General features: G+C 37.3%; 1 protein-coding gene across 1 annotated transcript; it reads right to left on the bottom strand.

Moving 5' to 3' along the window:
* Positions 1–1,196: 1,196 nt before the first annotated feature.
* Positions 1,197–23,634, bottom strand: ccdc22 (coiled-coil domain containing 22). The gene is made up of 16 exons (XM_053625108.1): positions 23,237–23,634; positions 21,293–21,470; positions 19,634–19,766; positions 18,218–18,324; positions 17,915–17,999; positions 15,324–15,493; positions 13,992–14,204; positions 10,765–10,956; positions 10,296–10,415; positions 10,096–10,212; positions 9,033–9,134; positions 8,797–8,904; positions 8,560–8,655; positions 8,416–8,475; positions 6,022–6,096; positions 1,197–3,547 (listed from the first exon to the last, which is right to left on the bottom strand). Exons 1-16 carry the CDS (start codon positions 23,284–23,286, stop codon positions 3,434–3,436), a joined length of 1,920 nt encoding a protein of 639 aa, XP_053481083.1. The 5' UTR covers positions 23,287–23,634; the 3' UTR covers positions 1,197–3,433.
* Between the last annotated feature and the right edge of the window lie 1,099 nt (positions 23,635–24,733).

The raw sequence follows: 24,733 nt of genomic DNA, 5'->3' as shown, positions 1-24,733 counted from the left end.
CAGAAGAGAAACATCCCCACCACATTATACTTCCACCACCATGCTTCACAGTGGGGGAGGAAAAAAAGTTCTGCTTTGGATACTTCTGACCACAAAACCTTGTGCCTGTTTGTTGCAGGATCTTTCAGTTTTTGTGCAAACTTCAAATGGGACTGCAGATGGACCTTTTGGGGTCTTCTTGCCACCCTCCCATACAGGCCACATGTGTGCAATATCTTTGATATTGTTGTGTGATGCACATTTTCCTCTGTTGGCCATAAAATCCTGTAGGTCTTTCAGTTGCCATTTAGTTCCTGGTGGCCTATGTGACCAAGTGAATTATTTTCCAGTCATCTAGTTTTGATGAACGGACAGATTATGTCAGATTCCTGGTGGGGCCATGCATAACAACAAAGCTTGTCCACATTTTCACCAGCCTGGGCATGATGCAGGACCTCAGAAGGTACTGCGTGAGCTTTTCTAGAAATGTAATTATCAAAGCTATTTTATATGTAGGGGTGTAGCCACATGGAAGGAAATAAGCTTTGCCACCCAGACCACCTGAAATCACTAAATAAATATGCATTTTGACATTAAATCCATCCTTCTTAGATGCATGTAGCTGCAGTAAAAGCTAGACCTGTCACAAAAATTAAGTTATTGACTTATTGTATGATATATGGACATGACCTTGATTTTGCCTATTGTGTTGCCATAAGAATGAATGTCACCAACATTTTAGTCATTCGCACAGCTTCTTTCCTCTCGTCTGCTATAGGGCTATCGAATAAAAATTTTAAATTCGAATTTTAATTAAAACATACTGTTGAAAAAAATGACGCAAGATATTAAAGCACTAACAATGTTTTTTAAAGAAGGAAAATCTTGAAAGAATAGTTCTTCAATAGTACTTCAAATAATCCAGTCATAGTCAATAATGTCGGGGATTTAGTCACTTAAACTGAACAGTGAATGAACACCATTAAACTGAAATGCTTAACTAGCGGCTTAAGTAACTCATCCAAACGCACCTTATACGCATGGGATTAATCAGATATATACACAACATTTGCGTAATATTACAACTTGCTGCTGCACAAAATGACACAAAAGCACAAGTGAACTTGAACTTAAGTAAGGCGCTAGGTAGAATGGCATGCACTAAAACATGGACGATGAATAATTAAAGAATTCACAATATTGTATTAGAATAGTGTACTCATTGTAATATTTCAGGAGATCAGGTTCACAACAAGAGCAGTTTTCACATGTTTTTGCTAATATATAAAATGTGTGAATATTTGGTTTAATTTTTGCATTTTCTCATCAATTAAAATGCCAGTGAATAATACTAAATGCCATTTTAGTCAGAGTAAAATGAATAAATATGCCATGACGAAATACTGACTAAATGTAAAGGATATTTTCGTCAGAAGACAAAAACTATTTTTAACATTCCAATACCAATGTCTGAATATTCTTACGAATTAAAAGTTCATTGCTCTTTGAATGAATGTACCTCCATTATTATGCTATTATATTATTATATCGGTGGCATAAAATAGTCTTAAAATGACAATAATTTAGTTTATCGCAATTATTTCAGGGACAATATATCGTCCAACAAAAGTAGTTATCGTGACAGGCCTAGTAAAAGCCTAAGTTACTTTGCCTATCCAAAACTAAAGCCACTTCTGCTAATTCCGGTTGCCCTGGAAGACTGACTGAGTCTCTACTATAGCTTCCATAAGAAAGATCTCCATTGTGTTGATTTAGAATTAGCCTTGACATGTTTAAAAAAAAAAAAAGTTAAACTCCAACATTGTGTGCAAATATCTGTGTGGTTCTCAATAAAATATTCTTTACCCAATTCTATCTAGCCACCTCTACATGGAAACCGGCATAATGACACATGACAGAATGAATGATAAAGAAATAGAGTCTTTCAATAAATAGAAGTAACAGAAAAATCAGCATCAAAACTGTTGCAGTGTTGCAAAGGATACATGTCAATTTGTCTATAACAAACTATGCAATTTTGTATCCTGAAACGTCAATCTTGACTTCAAGAAACTGATAAGAATTAAGCAAACGCTTCCTGTCTCTGTATCCTTATCCATGGTTTGCCTTACTGATTAGTAGCCCAGCTGATGAATGTGCGCTCACGTACACTGTCCTCAACACTACATCTGGACTTAGAGGATCAATAACCCTTATGTTTACACCTCACATTTGTGTTTGTGAGGACATTTCTCAGACAGACACAAAAGCCTAATATGATAAATATTTCAGAGGAAATACAAAACACTTATGATGCATTAATGTATGTATTATTATATCAGTATGCAAAAGTACACAAAATTTGAAATACATTTCACTAATACTTCTTTTTGCATTCTTTTTAATCAAATGAGTGACAAGAATTTCACAATGGTATAAAAGAAGCTGGATTTTCTAAACCGTTCCTTGGTGGAGATTTGCTCAATTTTTGCACATTAGTTGGAACATTCAACAGGGCCTAATGATTCATAATAACTCCAGCTAATCTGCAGTCAATCATTCTGCCACAGATAATTTGCAGTACAAGAAACATGGACAGTTTATTTGTTCGACTAGACTAAGTATCCACATATGACACGTTGATTAAAAAGAAATTGGCAACCATTGTTTTTGTGTGTGGTATCTCTAAAATCAAACACATTAGAGATTGGCTCTAATTGGAAGCCATTTTGAGATAATACTTGATTGGACTTATTGTTAATCCTAATTCTCTCAGGATATGAGATGTAGGAAACAATCAGTGTTCTCGGCTTAACAGTTAAAGACAATGATAAGCTTACTCAATTATATGACTTGATTGACTGCTGTAGATCAGAGGCAAACACTGATTTTAGATCACCTCTTGCAAATTCATATTGCAGTTCAAACCCATGTGCAAGACACTACGTAGATGTTATATAAGATCCTACATAGCATAGATGCTACATAAGATGGGTCGCTCTGAAAATCTTTTCAAACTCATGCATAGCGTCCTAAATTTAACCACATCTCTGTAAGATTCCAGTGCTCTCGTTAGCTATTTTGACTAACAGGGGTCACAGTTAATGGACATTTTTGGCTACACAATAAAGTTGTCATTGTGTATTTACAGGCAAAGCATATGTACCAATCCTTCTTGAACCACTGCAGTCAAGGCCAAATGAGGGGGAAAAAGAGAAGATCAGAATACATTCAAATGGTTCCAACATTTTCACAACAAACTAAATTTCTTTCATTTTGATACAAAAGAGTATTGTGTCCACATCTCCAGCCAAAAGCAGCTTTGTAGCTGTTTGGGTTGGAATTACGTTGGATCACAGTTGGCTCATAAGCTTGGAGATGGAGTGACACTAGTGTTACCATCAGAGCCGATCATAGTGTCTGTATAGTCCCGGTAAACACTTCCCCGTTTGAGTTAACCTTCTCTTATCTTAGCTGCTAGGGCAGAGTTTTCTTGTCGAATAGCCTTGTAGTCTTCCAGAATCTTCTCCAGGTTGCTAACAGTCTTTTTACCATTTTCAGTCTCAATCTACAGAAAGGAGGGACAAGAGACTGAGCACTGGTAATACAATTATTATATTATATTATGTTATATTATATTATATATATTATATATATATATATATATATATATATATATATATATATATACATACACACACACACACACACACCATTCATACAATATTTTGACTGCATATTGTGATGAATGATATCAATAGCTGCGTTTACATGGACAACAATAATCCACTCTTAATCCGATTAAGACCATACTTTGATTAAGAAACTACCATGTAAACAGCAATTTTTACTTACCTTAATCGAATTAAGGTCATAATCGAATTAAGCTCTAATCGAATTAAGACAGGTGGAGTACTCCTGTTTTAGTCGCATTATGGACGTGTATTACAGACATGTAAACACCTTAATCACATTATGAGCGTCGTGTGAGAGTTTTCACCGCATTTTGCGACAGGACACGATCACACACAGCAGTTTTACATTTTACGGCGAACAAGAGAGCACGGCTGCATCCCAAACCGCAAACTTTCCTACTATAGGCCTGTAGTGGGGAAAAATACATGTATCTCGGCTACTATATAGACGTAACTACGCGATTTGAGACGCAGCCCATGGTTTCAAACAGTTGTCTATTAGCACGTATAGCATGACAAATAATTAACTGCACTTAAAGCGTTCATAAAAAAAATAAAAACGCCCAAAACTGTATACAGTACCGTAACGAAGACGAACTGTATGTTGATACGTGAAATTCTGGAGGGACGTCGGACGTAATGACGCGGGCTGTTAATCTAATTATGTTCTATAACATGTAAAACGGGAACATGACAGGAGTATTCTAAAAGCAACTCATGTAAACACCTTAATCACATTATTATCTTAATCAGAGTAAGGTCAATAATTAGATTACTGCTGTCCATGTAAACGTAGTCAATGAGTGCAAAGCAAATTTTTTATTTACATCACTCTACACTCCATAATGACAAAGAAAATAACAGATTTGTGATAACAGTGCAAGATACATGAAAGCCCGCTTAGAATTTGAATTTTTATTTTTTTTTTGGCAAAATTCCAATCAGGCTTTCATGGTTCTTATACCGAGGACAGGCTTCTGTCTGGCCATTCTGCCATAAATCCCAGATCAGAGTGTTGCAGTGATGGGTGACCTTCTGCAAGTTTCATCCATCTCCATAAATGATCTCTGGAGCTCAACAAGAATGACCATAAGGTTCTCCGTCACATCTCTTACCAAGGCCTTTCTCAGCCGAATGCTCAGTTTGACCAGGTGGCCAGCTCTAGGAAGAGTCCTGGTTGTTCCAAACGTTTTCCATTTAAGAATTATGGAGGCCACTGTGCTCTTGGAAACCTTCAATGCAGTAGAATTTGTTTTGTAGCCTTCCCCAGTTCTGTGCCTGGACACAATCCTGTCTCTGAGCTCTGCAGGCAGTTCCTTTGACCTCATGGTTTGCTTTTTTCTCTGATATGCATTTTCAGATATTATACCTTATATAGACAAGTGTGTGCCTTTCCAAGTCATGTCCAATCAATTGAATTTGCCACAGGTGGACTCCAATCAAAGTGTAGAAACATCTCAGAGATTATCCAGAGAAATGGGATGGACCTGAGCTAAATTTCAAATGTCATAGCAAAGGGTCTGATTTATACGTAGGTCAATGTAATATTTAATCTTTTTTTCTTTTTAACACATTTGCAAAGTTATCTCAAATCTGGTTTTTGAGTTGTCATTATGGGGTATGGTGTATAGATGTGGATGTTAGTTGAAAAAAATTAAGCATTTCAGCATAAGGCTGCAACATAAAATGTGAGAAAAAATGAAGGGGTCTGAATACATTCTGAAATGTACTGTTTATCTAACATTTTATTTCTAGTGAATCAAACGACTACAGTCCAGTTGCAGATTCAGCAAAGTATTTCCACAAACAGTTGGGAATCAACTCTGGTCTGATTACTGGACAACATTGCTTACTCAAAAGAAAAAAAAAATCAACAATAAAACTTTTAAAGATGACTGGGCAATGAGGTATGCATTTATTCTCTGATTCAGGTACAAAACAGAGGTCTCATCTGCTGTTGCATTATTCAAAATTGGTAACATGGAAAAACAGTATGAAAAACACACCATATTATTGTGTCTGTTTTTTATAGACATGCATTTATAGCCATTTTATAGCCATGAACTAATCACTAACAGCATCAAAAGGAAACGATTGTCACCATTCAGTCATGTTAGCTGCTTATCCAGACTTTATAGGCATGTGATTTTATTTAGCTGGACCTTAACAAATTTGAGATGAATGTTCTTGGTGTAGAGGATACTGCACTATTAAGCATAATTGCTTTACTTAATCACACAAAAAATGGTCAGAACAAGAATTCCTAATGGTTCTAATGTAGAAGGATTAAAGATGTGATTGGACAATTAATGCAACACACTATTTGTAAAATGTAAAGTTCACACACCTGTTCCTCCAGATCTCTGATCTCTCTCATAATGCTGCCTGTGTCCTCAATAGTCTGAATAAGCTGGGTGCAGTTCTGAGAGGAACAAAATTAATCAAAGAAAAAGTAAGAAAATCACAGAAAACTACACTTAAGATCTTTGTGTATTCATATACTGTAATTACCAGACAAAAGTAATCATAGTTGAGCAACTGTCCCTTATTTCCTGTTCCAACACAGCGACATGCAGGAACATGCTTACAGTATTTATATACACTCGCTGGCCACTTGATTCATATTCACATCAAATATCAGAATGGGGCAAAATGTGATCTTAGTGACTTTGATCGTGGTATGGTTGTTAGTGCCAGACGGGCTGGTTTGAGTATTTCAGAAACTGCTACTCTCCTGGGATTTTTACGTGCAAGTGTCTTTAGAGTTTACAAAAAAAAAAAAAAAACATTCGGTGCGTGGCAGTTCTGTAGGCGGAAATGCCTTGTTGATGACTGAGGGTAGTGGAGAATGGCTAGACAGGTTTTGCGCTGATAGGAAGGCTACGGTAACTCAAATAACCACTCTTTACCACCAGGGTGAGCAGAAAAGCATCTCAAAACAATGTTGTCTTTTTCCAGTCTTCAACTGTGCACTGCCACATGATTGGCTGATTAGAGAATTCCATGAATGACCAGGCATACAGATGTTCCTAATAAACTGACCAGTGAGTGTATATATACACAGTATCTCACACAAGTGAGTACACCCCTCACATTTTTGTAAATATTTGATTAATCTTTTCATGTGACAACACTGAAGAAATGACACTTTGCTACAATGTAAAGTAGTGAGTGTATAGCTTGTGTAACAGTGTAAATTTGCTGTCCCCTCAAAATAACTCAGCACACAGCCATTAATGTCTAAACCACTGGCAACAAAAGTGAGTACATCCCTAAGTGAAAATGTCCAAATTGGGCCCAATTAGCCATTTTCCCTCCCCGGTGTCATGTGACTTGTTAGTGTTGCAAGGTCTCAGGTGTGAATGGGGAGCAGGTGTGTTAAATTTGGTGTCATCGCTCTCACACTCCCTCATACTGGTCACTGGAAGTTCAACATGGCACCTCATGGCAAAGAACTCTCTGAGCATCTGAAAAAAAGAATTGTTGCTCTACATAAAGACGGCCTTGGCTATAAGAAAATTGCCAAGACCCTGACACTGAGCTGCAGCACGGTGGCCAAGACCATACAGCGGTTTAACAGGACAGGTTCCACTCAGAACAGGCCTCGCCATGGTCGACCAAAGAAGTTGAGTGCACGTGCTCATTATCATATCCAGAGGTTGTGTTTGGGAAATAGATGTATGAGTGCTGCCAGCATTGCTGCAGAGGTTGAAGGGGTGGGGTGTCAGCTTGTCAGTGCTCAGACCATACGCCGCACACTGCATCAAATTGGTCTGCATGGCTGTGGTCCCAGAAGGAAGCCTCTTCTAAAGATGATGCACAAGAAAGCCCGCAAACAGTTTGCTGAAGAGAAGCAGAATACGGACATGGATTACTGGAACCATGTCCTGTGGTCTGATGAGACCAAGATAAACTTATTTGGTTCAAATGGCGTCAAGCGTGTGTGGCGGCAACCAGGTGAGGAGTACAAAGACAAGTGTGTCTTGCCTACAGTCAAGCATGGTGGTGGGAGTGTCATGGTCTGGGGCTGCATGAGTGCTGCCGGCACTGGGGAGCTACAGTTCACTGAGGGAACCATGAATGCCAGCATGTACTGTGACATACTGAAGCAGAGCATGATCCCCTCCCTTTGGAGACTGGGCCGCAGGGCAGTATTCCAGCATGATAACGACCCTAAACACACCTCCAAGACGACCACTGCCTTGCTAAAGAAGCTGAGGGTGAAGGTGATGGACTAAACCCTATTGAGCATCTGTGGGGCATCCTCAAACGGAAGGTGGAGGAGCACAAGGTCTCTAACATCCACCAGCTCCGTGATGTCATCATGGAGGAGTGGAAGAGGACTACAGTGGCAACCTGTGAAGCTCTGGTGAACTCCATGCCCAAGAGGGTTAAGGCAGTGCTGGAAAATAATGGTGGCCACAGAAAATATTGACACTTTGGGCCCAATTTGGACATTTTCACTTAGGGGTGTACTCACTATTGTTGCCAGCGGTTTAGACATTAATGGCTGTGTGTTGAGTTATTTTGAGGGGACAGCAAATTTACACTGTTGCCCAAGCTGTACACTCACTACTTTACATTGTAGCAAAGTGTCATTTCTTCAGTGTTGTCACATGAAAAGATATAATCAAATATTTACAAAAATGTGAGGGGTGTACTCACTTTTGTGAGATACTGTAAGTCATATAGTGTTTTTTGTGTGTGTGTTGATGATCAAAAGGTTTCAATGTGCCTTTACCTCATGTAAGGCAGCCAGGTATTTATAAGATTTACGAACAGATTCATCTTTCTTGGCATCCTGTAATATAAAAACAGAAACACTGATTAATTAAGCATCCCTCCTACCTGAACTGTTTCAGTTACTCAGTTGCTTAGGACTAACCTTAAAAACCAGTTCATCTGTTACAGCAAATGTTCTGTCAAGCTTTCCTGTAAGTCCGTTAATCTCTTTCTGCAGATCTTTAGTGTCCGACAAAATCTGCCGTTCACAAGCAAAAGTTGTAACCACAGTTCAAACTCCAGCAATTTGAATGTACTGATAAACCATAGAGAGAACTTAAAGCTATAAAAATAATTAAAACAGCATTATACAGGAACTGAATAATTAATAAATAAAGACCTTTGTGATTTCCTCCTTCTGTTTCTTAATGTTGCCGACAATTTCTAGGATCCTCATAGTGTAGGCTGAGCGGGAGACATCTTTAGGCAAAGTCTCGTACTCTGTGATCTGCATTAATAGCACAGGGAAAGGAATGTAGGACACATGTTAAATCAGGAAGACAAATTACTGAATATGTACACAAATTTCTTTTTTATTTCTTTAAAATACAACTTAAAAAAAAGTTTCTTTCATACCAGCTGTTTATATAGGCTCTCCTTCTTTTTGGCCTCTTCAGCAGACTGTCGGATTTTATCATGAAGGTCTTTGATTTCAGATAACTTTCTGGAGGACTCCATCTAATAACAGATTTGAGTAATAGTAATTGTTCCACACACATCTCTTCCATGTATGCACAAGTGTCTGAATACCCAATACATTGATTGAAGTGCAAGAACACTGAAACTACTCTTAGTGTATTTGTTATGCTCCACGTCTAGAGAAAATCAGTCAGAAAATCTGATAAAGAAAAGCTGTGTCTGGCATTATTCTGATGGAGAGAGCAGCGGTGTTGAGGTGTGAAAGTTAGAGGTGCATCGGAACTGAAAAAAAAAAAATCTCTGGTGGTTTTTACTCTCAAGGAGTCGGGAGCAGCCAGTCAGATATGAAGCTTGTAGTTGTGGGATGGGATAATACATTTGCAATAATCTTCATCACAAAATCTGTGGCAGCTAAACTTTTCCTAAATTTGAGCCAAAGTATGCGCTGCTGTAGTAGGGCTACATGCTGAAATATTGAGCTATCACCACCAAGTAAAGCTGTCATTCAGTAAAGCTTTTTCCGGGCAATTAATATTTGTGTTCATTATTTCTGTAAATTAAACAGTTTTTTCGTGATGGGTGTGGCCAAAAATGCTTGGTTTGGTTGTGGCTTTTTTCTAAATTTGTGATGCAACTTACAGTTGCAGAAAAAGTAAATGAGGGTGTGAAATTGCAATTGCACGAAATTGTTTTGCACGGTCTTTCACATTGATGTTTTTTGATAAATGCGACATTTTAGCTGTACTCATGTTCGACGCACGTGAATCGAAGAGGGCTTTGGCTGAATGTGCGTTGTGATGATGTCACACCATGTGTCGTGGCCCAAATCTGCAGAAAATCTGCTGTAATTTTGAGTTAGCTTCATTTTCAGTCCTGCCAGGATTTTGTGATTTTGCAATCGCAGAAATGAATGCAAAATCAAGCAAACGCCGTCATATATATATACACATATATATATATATATATACACATATATACACACACACATAAAGTGGCTCACTTCTCGATTACTGCAGAGTTCTTTGAGTCGACGGTGTTCATCAATAAGTGGTGTTCTGTGTTTCTCCCACTGAGAGGCCAAGTGAACCACTCGCTTAGAGCTTGCCTCCACCAGGCTCTGAAACACACACATTGAGAATGCAGGACATTTCCACTAAGCTTAAGGTTAGAGACCATGGTTTATGAGGACGGCTCTCATACCTGTAATTTGATCAGGTTGTTCTCGGCATCTGGTAGGAGGTCGATGGTCTGTTTTTTAACCCTGATGGTGCTTTCCTTCTCCGAATTACGTACCTCTCTCTGTTTCAGCTCATCTGACACCTATCAAACCAAATTCATATAAACATGAAATTTTCAGGTATTACTTCCAAATGTCACATTTTTGAAAATCAAATGCACAGTTTTCAGGTTTTATTCTCTTATTAGAAAACTATATTCAAAAGACTGTAATGTTTACCTAATATTACATACCACTTTCACCTTATTTCTTTCATCAAAAAAACACTGATATATTTTATTAAGCCAGTTATTTGTAATGTGTTTAAAAGTAATACTGAGCTTCCTAATATTTGCAAGAATCAAACGGGGGGAAAACCCCCAGAACATTCACACATGAATTCTACCATGGAAAGTGCAGCGGAAGCTATTCAGAACACGCAGCAGTCATTACCTGGTGAATGGACACTGTGAGCTGCCTTATGTCTCCGCCCACCTCCTCCATTTGGACAGAAAGCTGCTGTAGTTGCTGCTGGATTGCAGACAGTTCTGCCTCCTGCTGGGCCTTTAGGTCCTCCTCTGATTGGTGGGAGCTGGGAAGTGCACTTGCTGCTGCTGCCATCTGCTGAGCGGCTTTCTCAGGTTCCTGCAAAATAAAGACACCTGGTGTCTGTTTTCGTATAGCCGCTAGGGGGTGAAAGGCATCATAACAGGATAAAGAAATGGTATATCATTTACTTTATGTTATACTGAGTTATGATGTCACTTATAATGCAAATTTCTTAATCTCACAGAAAATGTATTTCTACATATCATATTGTATTTATAATGTTTTGATACATTAAGACATAACATGCCACTAATTTAAGGCAACAAATTAGCAGTTCCCCAACCAGAAAAAAAACAACCCCGGCATTGTTGGATTGTTCTGAGTCTAATTTGCTTTGAACTCAATCAATAAAACATCTGTGGCATTTCTACAGTTTTACTCACACTTTTCTAAATGTTCCTGCTGAAAAAAACAACAGAAACCCTCATAGAATCTGTAATGGTTTTAATGGTTATAATGGAAACTGTAATGGTCTCTGTGTGTCTCAACTGGCAATTTGTTGCCCTAAATTAGTGGCATGTTATGTCTAGTGTATAACATTAAGGGCCAATAATGGTAATAGTTTTAATGGTTAGCTGATGGCTTGTAATGGTATTTGTAGTGGAAACTATTGGAATTTCTGTGATGAGTCCTATTGTTTTTTTAAAAGCAGGGTTACTTAGCCATTAAAAGCATTAGCTTGTCACATGTCCACCCCATAACTGATTATGTGGAGAGTAAACTACAACTTCTCACAAAATTGACCCAAATTTATTTAGTGATATAAATCTGAAGAAAAAAAAAAAAACACAGCTCCTCTCCATGGAATGCCTAACCACTAACTACCATTAGCTAGAAAGTTAGCTAGAAAGAAGCACTGGGTCTGAGGTTACGTTTGCTAGTCCTAAGTGCCTAAAGACAGAGTTAATTAAAATGCCTTCCTACAATACATAAGAAATTTATATTTTTTAAGTACTTCAGACTGGCTAGTGTTTGCAGGAAACAGGAAATTGGTAAGCTTTCAGACCAAACAAAAATAAATATTAATGTTTTGGTTTCCAAAATCACACAACACTAACAGCTAGCTGTAAAAGTTTATCCCCAAACAAATGTAGCTAGCTTACATTATTTACATTACACATTTTCAATAATTAAAAGTTACAGAATATGGCCAAAGCAAGCTAGATAGCAAAAATATCCATAGCTGTCTAGTTTGCCTTACAACTAAGCCAGCTGGGTTTATGTATTTATTCGCTTATTCCTTTAACAAGGTTGGAGAGAGAAGTTTATGCACAGCTACTGTATACAAAAAAAATATCATAAGCTCCAACTGCAAGACTGTCTCGATCCTAAATCAGCGGTCTGTAATTTGGGGACACTTTTTTTGTCTAAAAAGGCTAAGAGAATTTACTTGCAAAAGCTAGTAGCTTTCTGGGAAAGCTTTCTGTTTAATCAGAACAACACAAGCTGACATATACAGTGCCCTCTGCTAATATTAGCACCCTTGGTAAATATAAGCAAAAAAGGCTGTGAAAAATTGTCTTTATTATTTCATCTTTTGAAATTGTGTTCAAATAATTACAAAAATACTCGTCGTGGATATCAAACAATTGCAAACACAACACGGGTGTTTTTATTTATATATATATATATATATATCAACTTTGTCAAATATAGGTGTGCAACAATTATTGGCACCCCTATAAATTAATGAGAAAAATATATTTGAAGTATATTCCCATTGATATTTTACATTTTTTTAGTACACCTGGGTGACTCGGAACAGGTAAATGTTCAACCATGACTTCCTGTTTCACAGGGGTATAAATATGAGGTAACACTTAGGCCAAATTCCCTTAGTCATTCATAACAATGGCTAAGACCAAGGAATATAGCTGTGTTTGAGCTTCACAAAATGGGAAGTGACTATAAGAAAATAGAAAAAGCATTGAAATTGCACATTTCCACCATCAGGGCAATAATTAAGAAGTTCCAGTCAACTGGCAATATTATGAATCAACCTGGAATTGGACGTGTGTCTATATTGTCTCAACGCACTGTGAAGAGGATGGTTTGAGTTGCCAAAAAATGTCCAAGGATCACAGCTGGAGAAATGAAGTTATTAACTGAAGTCAGTTGCATCTTGTGGTCAAAAAATCACCAAAACTACAATCTGAAGTCACCTACATCACCACAAGTTTTTTGGAAGGGTTTCAGGTACTCACGTTTCAGAAAGTAGAAGCCTCTACTCTCATCCAAAAACAAACTCAATCATCTTCAGTTTGCCAGACACTACTGGAACTTCAATTGGGATCGGGTTTTATGGTCAGAAGAAACCAAAATAGAGCTTTTTGCAATAAACACCAGAGGTGGTTTTGGCACACACAGAGAGGTAGCCATATGGAAAAGTACCTCATGCCACGGTTAAATATGGTGTTGGCTCTTTAATGTTTTGGGGCTGTTTTTCTGCCAGAGGACCTGGACATTTTGTAAGGACATGGCATCATGGACTCTATCAAATATCAGCAGATATTAAATGAAAACCTGACTGCCTCTGCCAGAAAGCTTAAAATAGGCCGTGGTTGGATCTTCCAGCAGGACGATGATCCAAAACATACATCAAAATCAACACAAAAATTGTTTACTGACCACAAAATCAAAGTCCTGCCATGGCCATCCCAGTCCCCTGACTTGAAACCCATAGAAAACCTGTGGGGGGAACTGAAGAGGAGAATCCACCAGCATGGACCTCAAAATGTGTTGGATCTGGAGAGATTCTGTATGAAGGAATGGTCTCAGATCCCTTGCCATGTATTCTCCAACCTCATCAGGCATTATAGGAGAAGACTCAGAGCTGTTATCTTGGCAAAGGGAAGTAGCACAAAGTATTGACTAAAAGGGTGCCAATAATTAAATTAAATTTTTTTTTGGATAAACCTGTGTTTTGTTTGCAATTGTTTGATATCCATGAGAGCAGAGTACTTTTGTGAATTTTTTGTACACAAGATTTTTTAAAAATTGTCTTTATTCACAGCCTTCTTTACTCATATTTACCAAGGGTAACAATATTAGTGGACCTACACACACTGTACCTGTGTGAAGGTGAATTTCTCAGAGTGGGTGAAGCGTGTGCCTTTGGTCAAGACATCTCCTCCTGCTGTAGCCCCAGCGAAGGAGTTTAACAGCTCGGAAAGGTCAGAGGTCGAACGTGTGGCGTTGTGTGTGTCGGGCCGAGGCTGGGCAGCCGCCCTCAGCTGCTCCTCTATTCGCTTCTGCAGCCGCATTCTTTTCCTTGAGCGATAGTCCTGTAGAAATGAGAGCGAGAGAAATGCACTTTGTCTGTCCGTCATGTTAATGCCATATAAAAGGAGTATGATCTCAGATAATAGCCAACTTTACATGAGATGATCCTATCTCACTCTGCCTAATTTACACTGATGGCATTCAGAAGAAGCACAGAATTCTCACAAATATCAGCTAGGATTAGCAAGTGTTGACTTTTTCAGGTACAGGAATAGCTGCCACAGCACAGACTAATAGTCTGTTTGTAGGCTGAAAACAGGGTGAATATCGACATGAAGTGTGAAATGTCAACAGACAGATGGCTTAGCAGACAGGCCTGTACGCTGAATGTCACATTAATGTGAGGGAAACAGCACTGTGCACCTCTTAAACATGTTTATCTCTGTTTTTAGCACTGAGCCTTAACGTGGGAGGCAGAACAAACTTCGCACTATTCCCAGAAATGAATGCCTATTTTGAGCTGCTCAGAACAAGTACATAAGAATTATAATTATGTGAAAGGATCTATATAAAGTAGCGACTCAAACTTATTCTTGAGAGAAAGTTCAAATATATCCACACAAGTATAAAAGCATTTCGTAAAAGTATTTAATTTTTCCTAACACTATATACAAATTCAAAACTATTCACATGCGTCAATCCTTATGAAAGTTAAAGTAAGATTTTAAGGTGGGATTAGTGTTTTAATGTTTTTTTATGTCTTCATCTGTATGAAAATCAAACAAAATCCATCATAGCATTCATTCATTTGAATTAGTAAATTTGTACAATATCATGATTTTTTTTTCTATTCACAGCAACTACAAATTTATAAAGCGCAAATGTAATTTGAGGCAATTTTTCTGCAACAATGATTGGTTGTAATATGCATAAACACAGGCATGGATTTGTTTGGATGTTGTAAAAGGTTAATTAAAAAAGTCCTTGAATTATCAAGTAAAAAGTATGTTTGATATAATTTTTAATTACATGTAGGTAATGTACAAATCCTTTAAACTAAAACACGAGTAATGTATATTCATAAAATCCATTTCATAAGAACTGTGAAATGTTCCTTGACATCACTGACTTGGCGTACAGCTCTGTTATGTGTCGGTGTCTATAGTGATTTATGAGTGCACCTCAGGAGTGAGTCTGGAGAGAAGGCCTTGGCTGTTCCACTCGTTCTCCCACTCCTGTGCTGCGCTGAGTTCTGAAACATGGTTCTCCAACAGAGAGGCAGGCACTGAGGTGGCTTGAGAAGGCTGAGATGTTACGGGCAGCAAATACTCCCTCCAATACTCTTTCACTTCTGAGAGAAAATTATAGAAGCATTAGAGCAGATGTATTCAACTACAATTTGTAAAGGACCATTTGCATATGATTCTTTGCTTACAAAAGGTCTGGATACTAAAATTACTGAATGGTGACAACAGTTATCTTTTATGCTGAACCATTTATGATTAGTTTATGGCTATAAATATCAAATGCTTGTGTTTTGTTTCGTTATGATGCTTCATGTTATCGCTTTTGACTCGTACTCTAAACAGATGGTATACAATACACAGTGCAGGATTTCACAGAGTTTTTTTTGTGATTGTTGCAGCCAAAAATGAACGTTTGGCTGCGTTTTTAAACTTTTTTTTTTTTTTAAATCGCTATGCATAGTCTTTTGTGCAGAAAACTACTTGAATTTGTGAAATTGCAGATGCAGGAAATAGTTTTGCACTGTCTTTCACAGTGATGTTTGTTGGTAAATCAGACCTTTTAGCTGTAGAGGAGAAGGCTTTGGCTGAATGCATATTGTGATGACATCACATGGCACCTCTTGGCCCAAAACTGGAGAAAATCTGCAGTTATTTAAAAAAAAATTGCACGATCCTCCTAATATTGCGGAGTTTGCTTGATTTTGCGTTAAATTCTGCGATCACTAAATTGTGAATGGACTGACTATATGTCCAAAAATTTGTGGACAACTGACCATCACACCCATATGCACTTTTTGAACATCTCATTCCAGATTAAGTCCCCTTTGCTCTTCTGGGAAGGCTTTCCACTAGATCTGCTACAGTAGCCACGTTCACGTTTACAAATCTAGAGTCAATTAGATACACAAGCACAGCCAGTTTTTTTTTTCTTTTCCATACAGTATTGTGAAAAAGTATTTTTTCCTGATTTCTTCTGTTTTTCGTATATCTTATGCAATATAGTTTTAGATCTTCAAACGAAATACAACATAAAAGGAAAGTAGCCTGAACACAAATAAACATAATACAGTTTTTATTTATTTATTGAAGTAAAACAATGTTATCCACACCTATCACCAATGTGAAAATCTAATTGCCCCCTTAAACTTAAAATCCGGTTATACCACCTTTTGCAGCAATAACTGCAACAAACACTTCTAATAACTGGAGATCGGTCTTTCACTTACTTGTAGGACTAAGGGCCTGTTCACACTGGGACGTTTTTCGCAGCGCGTTAAACGGTACAATTTTTTGACGCCTTTTTTTTGTCTTCACACCCAGACATTAAACGGGGTGAAGCGCTAAGTGAAAGTGCAAATTCACTCCCTGACAGTAGATGATACTAATTGAAAAGCAGAAATACCCCGGTACACAAGGTGGCGCTGCACAGCTTTCCATTTCTGGCACCTGCTCATCACTGAGAAGAGCCAGTATTTACATCTTTAAGTTGCTCACACGTTTTTTGCAAACTCGCTAAAGCACGTATGCACTTTTGTGACATATAAGGTATTTGGTGATTTGGCCACTGCAACAAATACTTCTTAAATCCTTAAAGTTCTCATTTTAAACAATATACTCTTTTTAAATAAGTAATGATTTGAATTAATTCAAGGTCACAGCAACAGCATTCACATACTTATGGGAAGACCCAAATTTATTTATTTATTTATTTTAAATCTAATTGTTTTTTAGGGGAGGAGATGGGTATAAGGCCCAAAAATGTCAATGTTCCTGCAAACTGATGAAGTGTTGAATATGAATAGACTTTTTTTTGTTGGAGGGATTTTGGAAAGTCAGCCACTTCTGGGAAGGTTCACTACTGTGCCGAGTTTTTCCATATGGACATAATGGCTCTCGGCTGTGGATCTTTGGAGTCACAGAGCCTTTGAAATAGGTCTGTAACCCTTCCCAGACTGATGTATTTCAATCACCTTCTTCCTCATCATTTCTGGAATTTCTTTCAACTTTGGCATAGTGTGTAACTGGGTAAGACCTTTTCACCAGCTTCATGCTTTTGAAAAAGTTCTATTTAAGTGTTGATTTGATTGAACGGTGTTTGCAGTAATCAGGTCTGGTTGCGTCTAGTCCAGCTGAACCCCGTTATGAATGCAATTTCATAGAATTAGTAACTACGGGGGCAAATACATTTTCACACAGGCCCAGTTGCTATTGGATAACTGTTTTGCTTCAATAAATAAAATTATCATTTAAAAACTGTATTTTGTATTTACTCAGGTTGCCTTTGTTTTATCGTAGATTTTGTTTTAATTTCTGAAGCAGCTTAGTATGAGATATACACAAAAACAGAAAAAATCAGCAAATACTTTTTCACAGCACTGTACATTTAGCTACAGTAATCTTTTCAATATTTTGTTCTGTATGCTGAAATATTTAGCTTGTTCCTCATCCAGACTTTTAGATTATTGCTTTTTCAGTGAAAGTTGTCTACAACAATATGAGCACAGAAAAAAAGCAGATGAATTTACCTTTAGACTGTTTCTTGGCAGGACCTTTCAGTGAGTATGGGAGACTCAGTGGCTGGGCACTGAAATTGTGACATGGACCAGGACTCTGAGGACCAATTCCCATTATTATTAATGTTACTTAAGCAATTGGATAGATAGATATCCATCAACATAGTTAAGACCAATTTTCATTAAAGAGACAGGCTTCAAAGAATTGATTTTTGTAAAAAAAATAAAAAATAATAATACTGTACATATAAAACATTTAACCTGCGATATTTAAATGTAAACCACTGCAGCCCATCCTCAGTGGTCATGTCGTACCTGGGTTTTGCGATGCAGGGGCAGTCTGCAGAATGGAGGGAGCCAAGGCAATGCCAGCTGAGCTTTAATCTGGGCTGCTATGGCTTTCTGCAGGAGAGCAGACTTCCCTAAGAGAGAAGCAATGTGTCAAGAAACAAAGGGAAACATAAAACAAGCTGGATGTTTCTATTTATTCATTCCAGGAATGCAAGTATTCCTAAAATCAAGACACAGCATGCATTAAATGATCAGGAAAAATCCGGTGACTCCCACCACTGTGTCTGTGATGTGTGGCTTTGAAACTATAGCTATAAATTGTATAGCTTTACAAAACTGTTCTATTTGGGTTTACTGCAACAAAATAAACCAAACTGAATTCCCTATGAATTGTTGACATAATTCAAACAATAGTGTATTATTGAACTAAAAACAGCATCAAAAACAGAGTTACAAAAAGCTTATTACTTGAATGGAGTTGATTTTGGACATTTTCCAAAAGACAAGCACACACACACATTTGAATGCAAAAGTTTGCATAGTCTTAGGAATAATTAAGACAAAGAAATTCAGCATACAGCAGTAAGACCATTAGTAGTAAATGGTCAAAACAGTGGTAAATTTAGTCCTCATATGCAGTGTCTGAGACCGAAATCTGTTGTTTCTGCTTTATGTTTGAATTGTTGTCTTGTTGCAAGGTACAGATTTAAATTTTTCATTACATTTTTTGCAGATAAACTGTAAAGATATATTTTATGGCAAGATCCATTAAGGGCATTAATATTAAACAACTTATTAATAAAAAACAAACAATCTTCATTACATGTATATGTGCAAATAAAATTAACCCAAACTCACGAGCTCCTTTAGAGCATGAAAGGTTTTCTGAACACATTTTCATGAATTACAAATTTATTGGGTCAACGCTCCTATGAAATACTTACATAGAATAAATTCATTCTTATCCAGCTTGATAAATGAGGGCCATGATTCAAATTTAGTCCTTTAAAAAAAACCTTTTTTTAAAAAAAATCACTCTGATAAGATATGCATAGAAGGGAAAGCATCTGATTCCCTGGGACGATGGAACTGTTTTGCAGAAAAGCAATATTTTTCAATGACCAGCTCTGTCTTCAGATTTGAGCCCTTTTCCAACCATTTTTCATATAGAAATTTGAGAATATAAGTAGGAGCTTATATATAATAAGTAGGAGCAAGACCCTTGTTATTCTGTATAGTGGAGGCCTCACAGGCCTTTTGCAGAACAATTTGCACCACTTCAGAAAACATTCTGAACAAATATGGTATTACTGAAACGATGTGCAACTTTCAAATATCATGGTTATTCTTTTTAACACACAATTTTCATGATGCTTAAGTGAGTATCTCTTGTCTGCAGAATATCCTGCACAATGATACTGTGATTGTTTTATTTTATACCTGCTGGTTGGTCAGAAACCTCTGCACTCTCTCTGGGCAGCTTCTCCACCAGGAACATGAGTAAAGAGCGGATCTCTGGCTCATTACTGTATAGAAACGTCTGGTAGCCAATTTCTCCCTTATAGCCCAAGTCCTACACACAAACAGACAAACAGCAGACGTACGATCAATTAATCTGAAGTTTTTCATTGAGGTTCAAGTAACAAAACTATATTTAACAAAATGACAGGAATAAATTAGGTTCATAAATCTCTCATTAAATATTTTGACGAAATTTAGGGTGAGTCGTCTCTTTCAAGATTTACAGCTAAAAATGCTTTATTTTGTGGTTAAATCTGTTCATGAAAATGCATTTTCCTTTTCTATTATTTTGAACTTCCTCCACAAGCTATTCTTCAATTACCGCTTACTGTGAGCCAGACAACTTCAAAAGCTGTATCATGAGCATGCTTTCGGACATTTTTAAACTATGGACACTATGTATTTGTAACTTCAGTTAACAAAATACTAACGTTTATTGCTTTGTTGTTTTTGTTTTTATCTAGGAACCCTATGTATTTGTATTTGCTCTCTATCAGAGCACAGCTAAATGGTACAGTCTACCTGTAGAATAAATTTCACTGACCCTCACCAAAGATTTATTTTACGTACATAATCCATCTACTCAAACATCATGCCTATTAATTAAATGTGTGTAATTAATAAGAATATTTTGGCTACTTACTGGCATTATAGAGCTTTTTATTTGCAAACTTTCCACTCACAGAAGGTGCAAGTTGATATTATTTATAGGGCTGCATTTTATTTTATTTTTCTAAATTAACACTAACATTCAACTGACCGGTCAAAAAGCTAATAAATACAAGAAGACAATAGTAAATATAACTTTATTAAAAGTAAATTGTGATTTCCTTCAATGTAACAGAATTACAAATGTATGGCTCAAACCACCTGTCTATGCTTCAAGAACTGTGGTTCTAAGCTATCCTGTCCTAGCTCAGACATCATGCCAGACACCTCTTGAAGTCATGGCCCAAAAGGGTCTAGTGATCCAATGGCATGTGGAATAGGCATGTTTGATCAAAAATATGGCCAAATGTATGTGGACACCTGACCCTCATACATATATGTAATTTTTGAACACCCTATTCCAGATTTAGCATCCCTCTGCTCTTATAATAAGGTATCCTCTTCTGGGAAGACTTTCCACTAAATTTTGGAGCGTGGCTGTGGGGATTTGCCCATTCAGCCACAAGGGCATTAGTGAAGTCGGGCACTGATGCTCCAGTTCATCCTAAAGGTGTTCAGTGAGGTTGAGGTCAGGGCTCTTGCAGGTCACTCGAGTTCTCCCACATCAACCTCAGCAAACCTTGTCTTCACTGTCATGCTAGAACATGTCTGAGTCTCTTAGTTCCAGTGAACGGAAATTGTAATGCTAGAACATAAGGATGTGATGGTCAGGTGTCCACAAACCTTTGGCCATACAGTGTATGTTAACCAAAAATAATGCATAGGAGACATGTCCTGGTCAATCTCAGATGATCTAGTCTACTGATTTTGTGGGAGTTCTGATGAATCATATAATATAGCAATATAGTATTTTTGCCCATGTCATGTAGTCCTAGCTGTAATCTAGACACAAAGTTTTTAATCGCTCACCTGGCAGGCTTGGGCCAGGCTCATGCCCACCCTGAAGCGGGCAGACATACCAGGCGGCAGCGTGGGAGAGAGTCCACTGCCCACACCCGGGTCAATCACACGCAAGCATCGTACCACCGCCTGCACTATGAGCTCACTGGAGAACTGCTTAACACTCTGCACATCTTCATCTATATCACTGCAGGACAGAGGTGAGAGGTACGTGGTTTAACAGGAAACATTAAGGCATTTAGAAAGAGAGAGAGATATTGAATGTAAAGTACAACCCCAATTCAAAAAAAGTTGGGACGCTGTGTAAAATGTAAATAAAACAGAATGCAATGATTTACAAATCTCATAAACCCCTATGTTATTCACAATAGAACATAGAAAAGATATCAAATGTTTAAATTGAGGAAATGTACCATTTTAAGGAAAAAATTTAATTTGATGGCAGCAACACGTCTCAAAAAAGTTGGGACGGGGCAACAAAAGGCTGGAAAAGTAAGTGTTACTAAAAAGAAACAGCTGGAGGAACATTTTGCAACTAATTAGGTTAATTGGCAACAGGTCAGTAACATGACTGGGTATAAAAAGAGTATCTTTCAGCATTGATGATGCCTTTCTAGATGCGCAAGCTGCCCATTCCACAGGCACTAATGCACCCCATACCATCAGAGATGTAGGCTTTTGAACTGAATGCTGATAAAAAGCTGGATGGTCCCTCTCCTCATTAGTTTAGAGGACACGGCGTCCATGGATTCCAAAAAGAATTTTAAATTTCGATTCGTCTGACCACAGAAGAGTTTTCTACTTTGCCTCAGTCCATTTTAAATGAGCTTTGGCCCATAGAAGATGGTGACGTTTCTGGATCAAGTTCACATATGGAGGCTTCTTTGCATGATAGAGCTTTATCCAGCATTTGTGGATGGCACGGTGAACTGTGTTCATAGACAATGATTTCTGGAGGTGTTTCTGAGCGCATGCAGTGATTTCCCTTACGGAATCATGCCTGTTTTTAATGCAGTGCCGCCTGAGGGCCCGAAGATCACGGGCATGCAATATTGATTTTCACCCTTGTCCCTTGTACACAGAGATTTCTCCAGATTCTCTGAATCTTTTGATGATATTATGTATTAGATGATGAGATTCATAGTTTTTGCAATTTTATGTTTAGGAACATTATTCTGAAATTTTTCCACAAATTGTAGATGCAGTTTTTCACAGATTGGTGAACCTCTGCCCATCTTTATGTCTGAAAGACTCTGCCTCTCTAAGATGCTCTTTTTATACCCAATCATGTTACTGACCTGTTGCCAATTAACCTCCAGCTGTTTCTTTTTAGTAACAATTACTTTTCCAGCCTTTTGTTGCCCCATCCCAACTTTTTTGAGACGTGTTGTGGCCATCAAATTCAAAATTACCTTCCCCCCTTAAAATGTTACATTTCCTCAGTTTAAACATTTGATATCTTTTCTATCTTCCATTCTGAATAACATATGTGTTAATGAGATTTACAAATCATTGCATTTTGTTTTTATTTACATTTTACACAGTGTCCCAACTCTTTTGGAATTGGGGTTGTAGAAGGATGCAAGGAGGAAGGAACTGCACACTCATGCACACAGACACGGAAGCAGACTGACAGTTATTTAGATTACCCAATCATTTCAAGCAAATTCCACCAAAAAATGAGAGAAACTGCTTTCCTCTTGTACAAAGAAATCTAAAGCAATACTGTCTGACTCACAATACAAGTGATAAAATCTACTGAGATACAAACGCAAGGAAATTACAAACAGCACTTCCTTACTGCACATTGAACATGAAGATGTAGCTAATTTCCAAAATGAGTAAAAGATTTAATGTGTCACTAGTGACTGAACTTAAATGGTCTGTAGCTGCAGGTCAGTGATCTAAGAGCAGGTTGGAAAATAAACCACAGTTCACATCTTCAAAACTTACGTGCCAGCCTGTCTTAGAGAGTGGATTAAAATCCTGTCAACTTCTTCCATTACTGAAAGATATTAGAATAAAGCTGCAAAATCTTCTAATAGTACCAGAACTCCCACCACGTTCAACCAAATGATTATCATAAGGCTGTGTGGACTCGCTCAGAGCTAACAGACATTAGCATCGCCTCATTGTACGGTAGTAGCACGGCTGCTAACTAAGGTAAATAATTCGTCCTAGCAACCCACAAACACTGCATTCCCATCATTAGATTGTAAAATATTAATTCCTGTGATGTTTAATGCTATGTTCAGTACTCTCGAAGAAAGTGGCACTGAAAAAATACAAGGTTTTTACGTTCAGTGTAATTTTTTTTTTTGCTAAAAGTGAAGAGGAAGTCATATGAAAGGAGTGCCCGCCGGAGTGTACTATGGGATATGAAGTTTTGTCGCATCAGAAATAATTTGGCCTTTATTTATAAAACTATGGCATCAAAACACGCTTTCCCACAAGGCCTCGGTGTTCAATTCTCATGACTCAAATGACGCTTAAGCACGTGCGCGCTGATTTATTTATTTATTTATTTATTTAAAAAATTTTAAATAGCCAAAATCATGTTTAATTATAAATAAATAACATATGAACGGTTAGGATAAGGGAAATAAAATAGATAGTAAATTAAGTACGCTACCCTGCTGGAAAAAAAAATCAAAAATCACCCCAAAACAATAGAAACCCTCATAAAATGTGTAATTGTTTTACTGGTTATAATGGGAATTGTATTGGTTTTAATGGAAACTCTAATGGGTTTTAACTGGTAATTTGTGGCCTTCTATTGGTGGCATGTTTTGTCTAGAGGATACCATTAAGGGCCAATAATGGTAATGGTTTTAATGGTTAGCTGATGATTTGTAATGGAAACCATTAGAATTTTTATTATGATTTCAATTTTTTCCAGCAGGGTGGGGACTAAAATAAAATTACATCAATGAAATAAAGTAAAGCTAATTCGGTGCCACAAGTTCATTTGTTAGGGTATTACTATAGGTTTATAAACATGCTTTTCATATTAGTGCATATATATTTGAGGTGTTGTCTGATTTATAGTGCTAATTCACCTTGGGGGTTGGGGGGAGCATTTCCTTCTGTCCAAATATTGCTGAAATCAGATAGATATCATTCTAAATTGTATTAGAAAGTACACCTAGTGAAAATGATGCAAATAATATAATCTTGCTTATGTATTGTCTTTGCTTGTTGTGTTAACAAACTAAACATCTAGTCTATAATTTACAAATTTTGAAAGTCTAAAACAAATGTAACATGACACTTCATTTCCTTTTTTAAATGAAAGCATTTTTTGTGTTCTGTTACCAATCATCTTCAAACGAACCAGCAGAAACAATACTGCTTACATTTGACATTAATTTATAGGTTGCAATTTTCTCCCCAGATTCCATATTACAGTATATTAACTCTACACATCACACACCTTAAACCAGATTAAAG

This window comes from Ictalurus furcatus, chromosome 5, assembly GCF_023375685.1.
Source record: "Ictalurus furcatus strain D&B chromosome 5, Billie_1.0, whole genome shotgun sequence".
NCBI lineage: Eukaryota > Metazoa > Chordata > Actinopteri > Siluriformes > Ictaluridae > Ictalurus > Ictalurus furcatus.
This window is presented reverse-complemented; position numbering and strand designations above follow the sequence as displayed.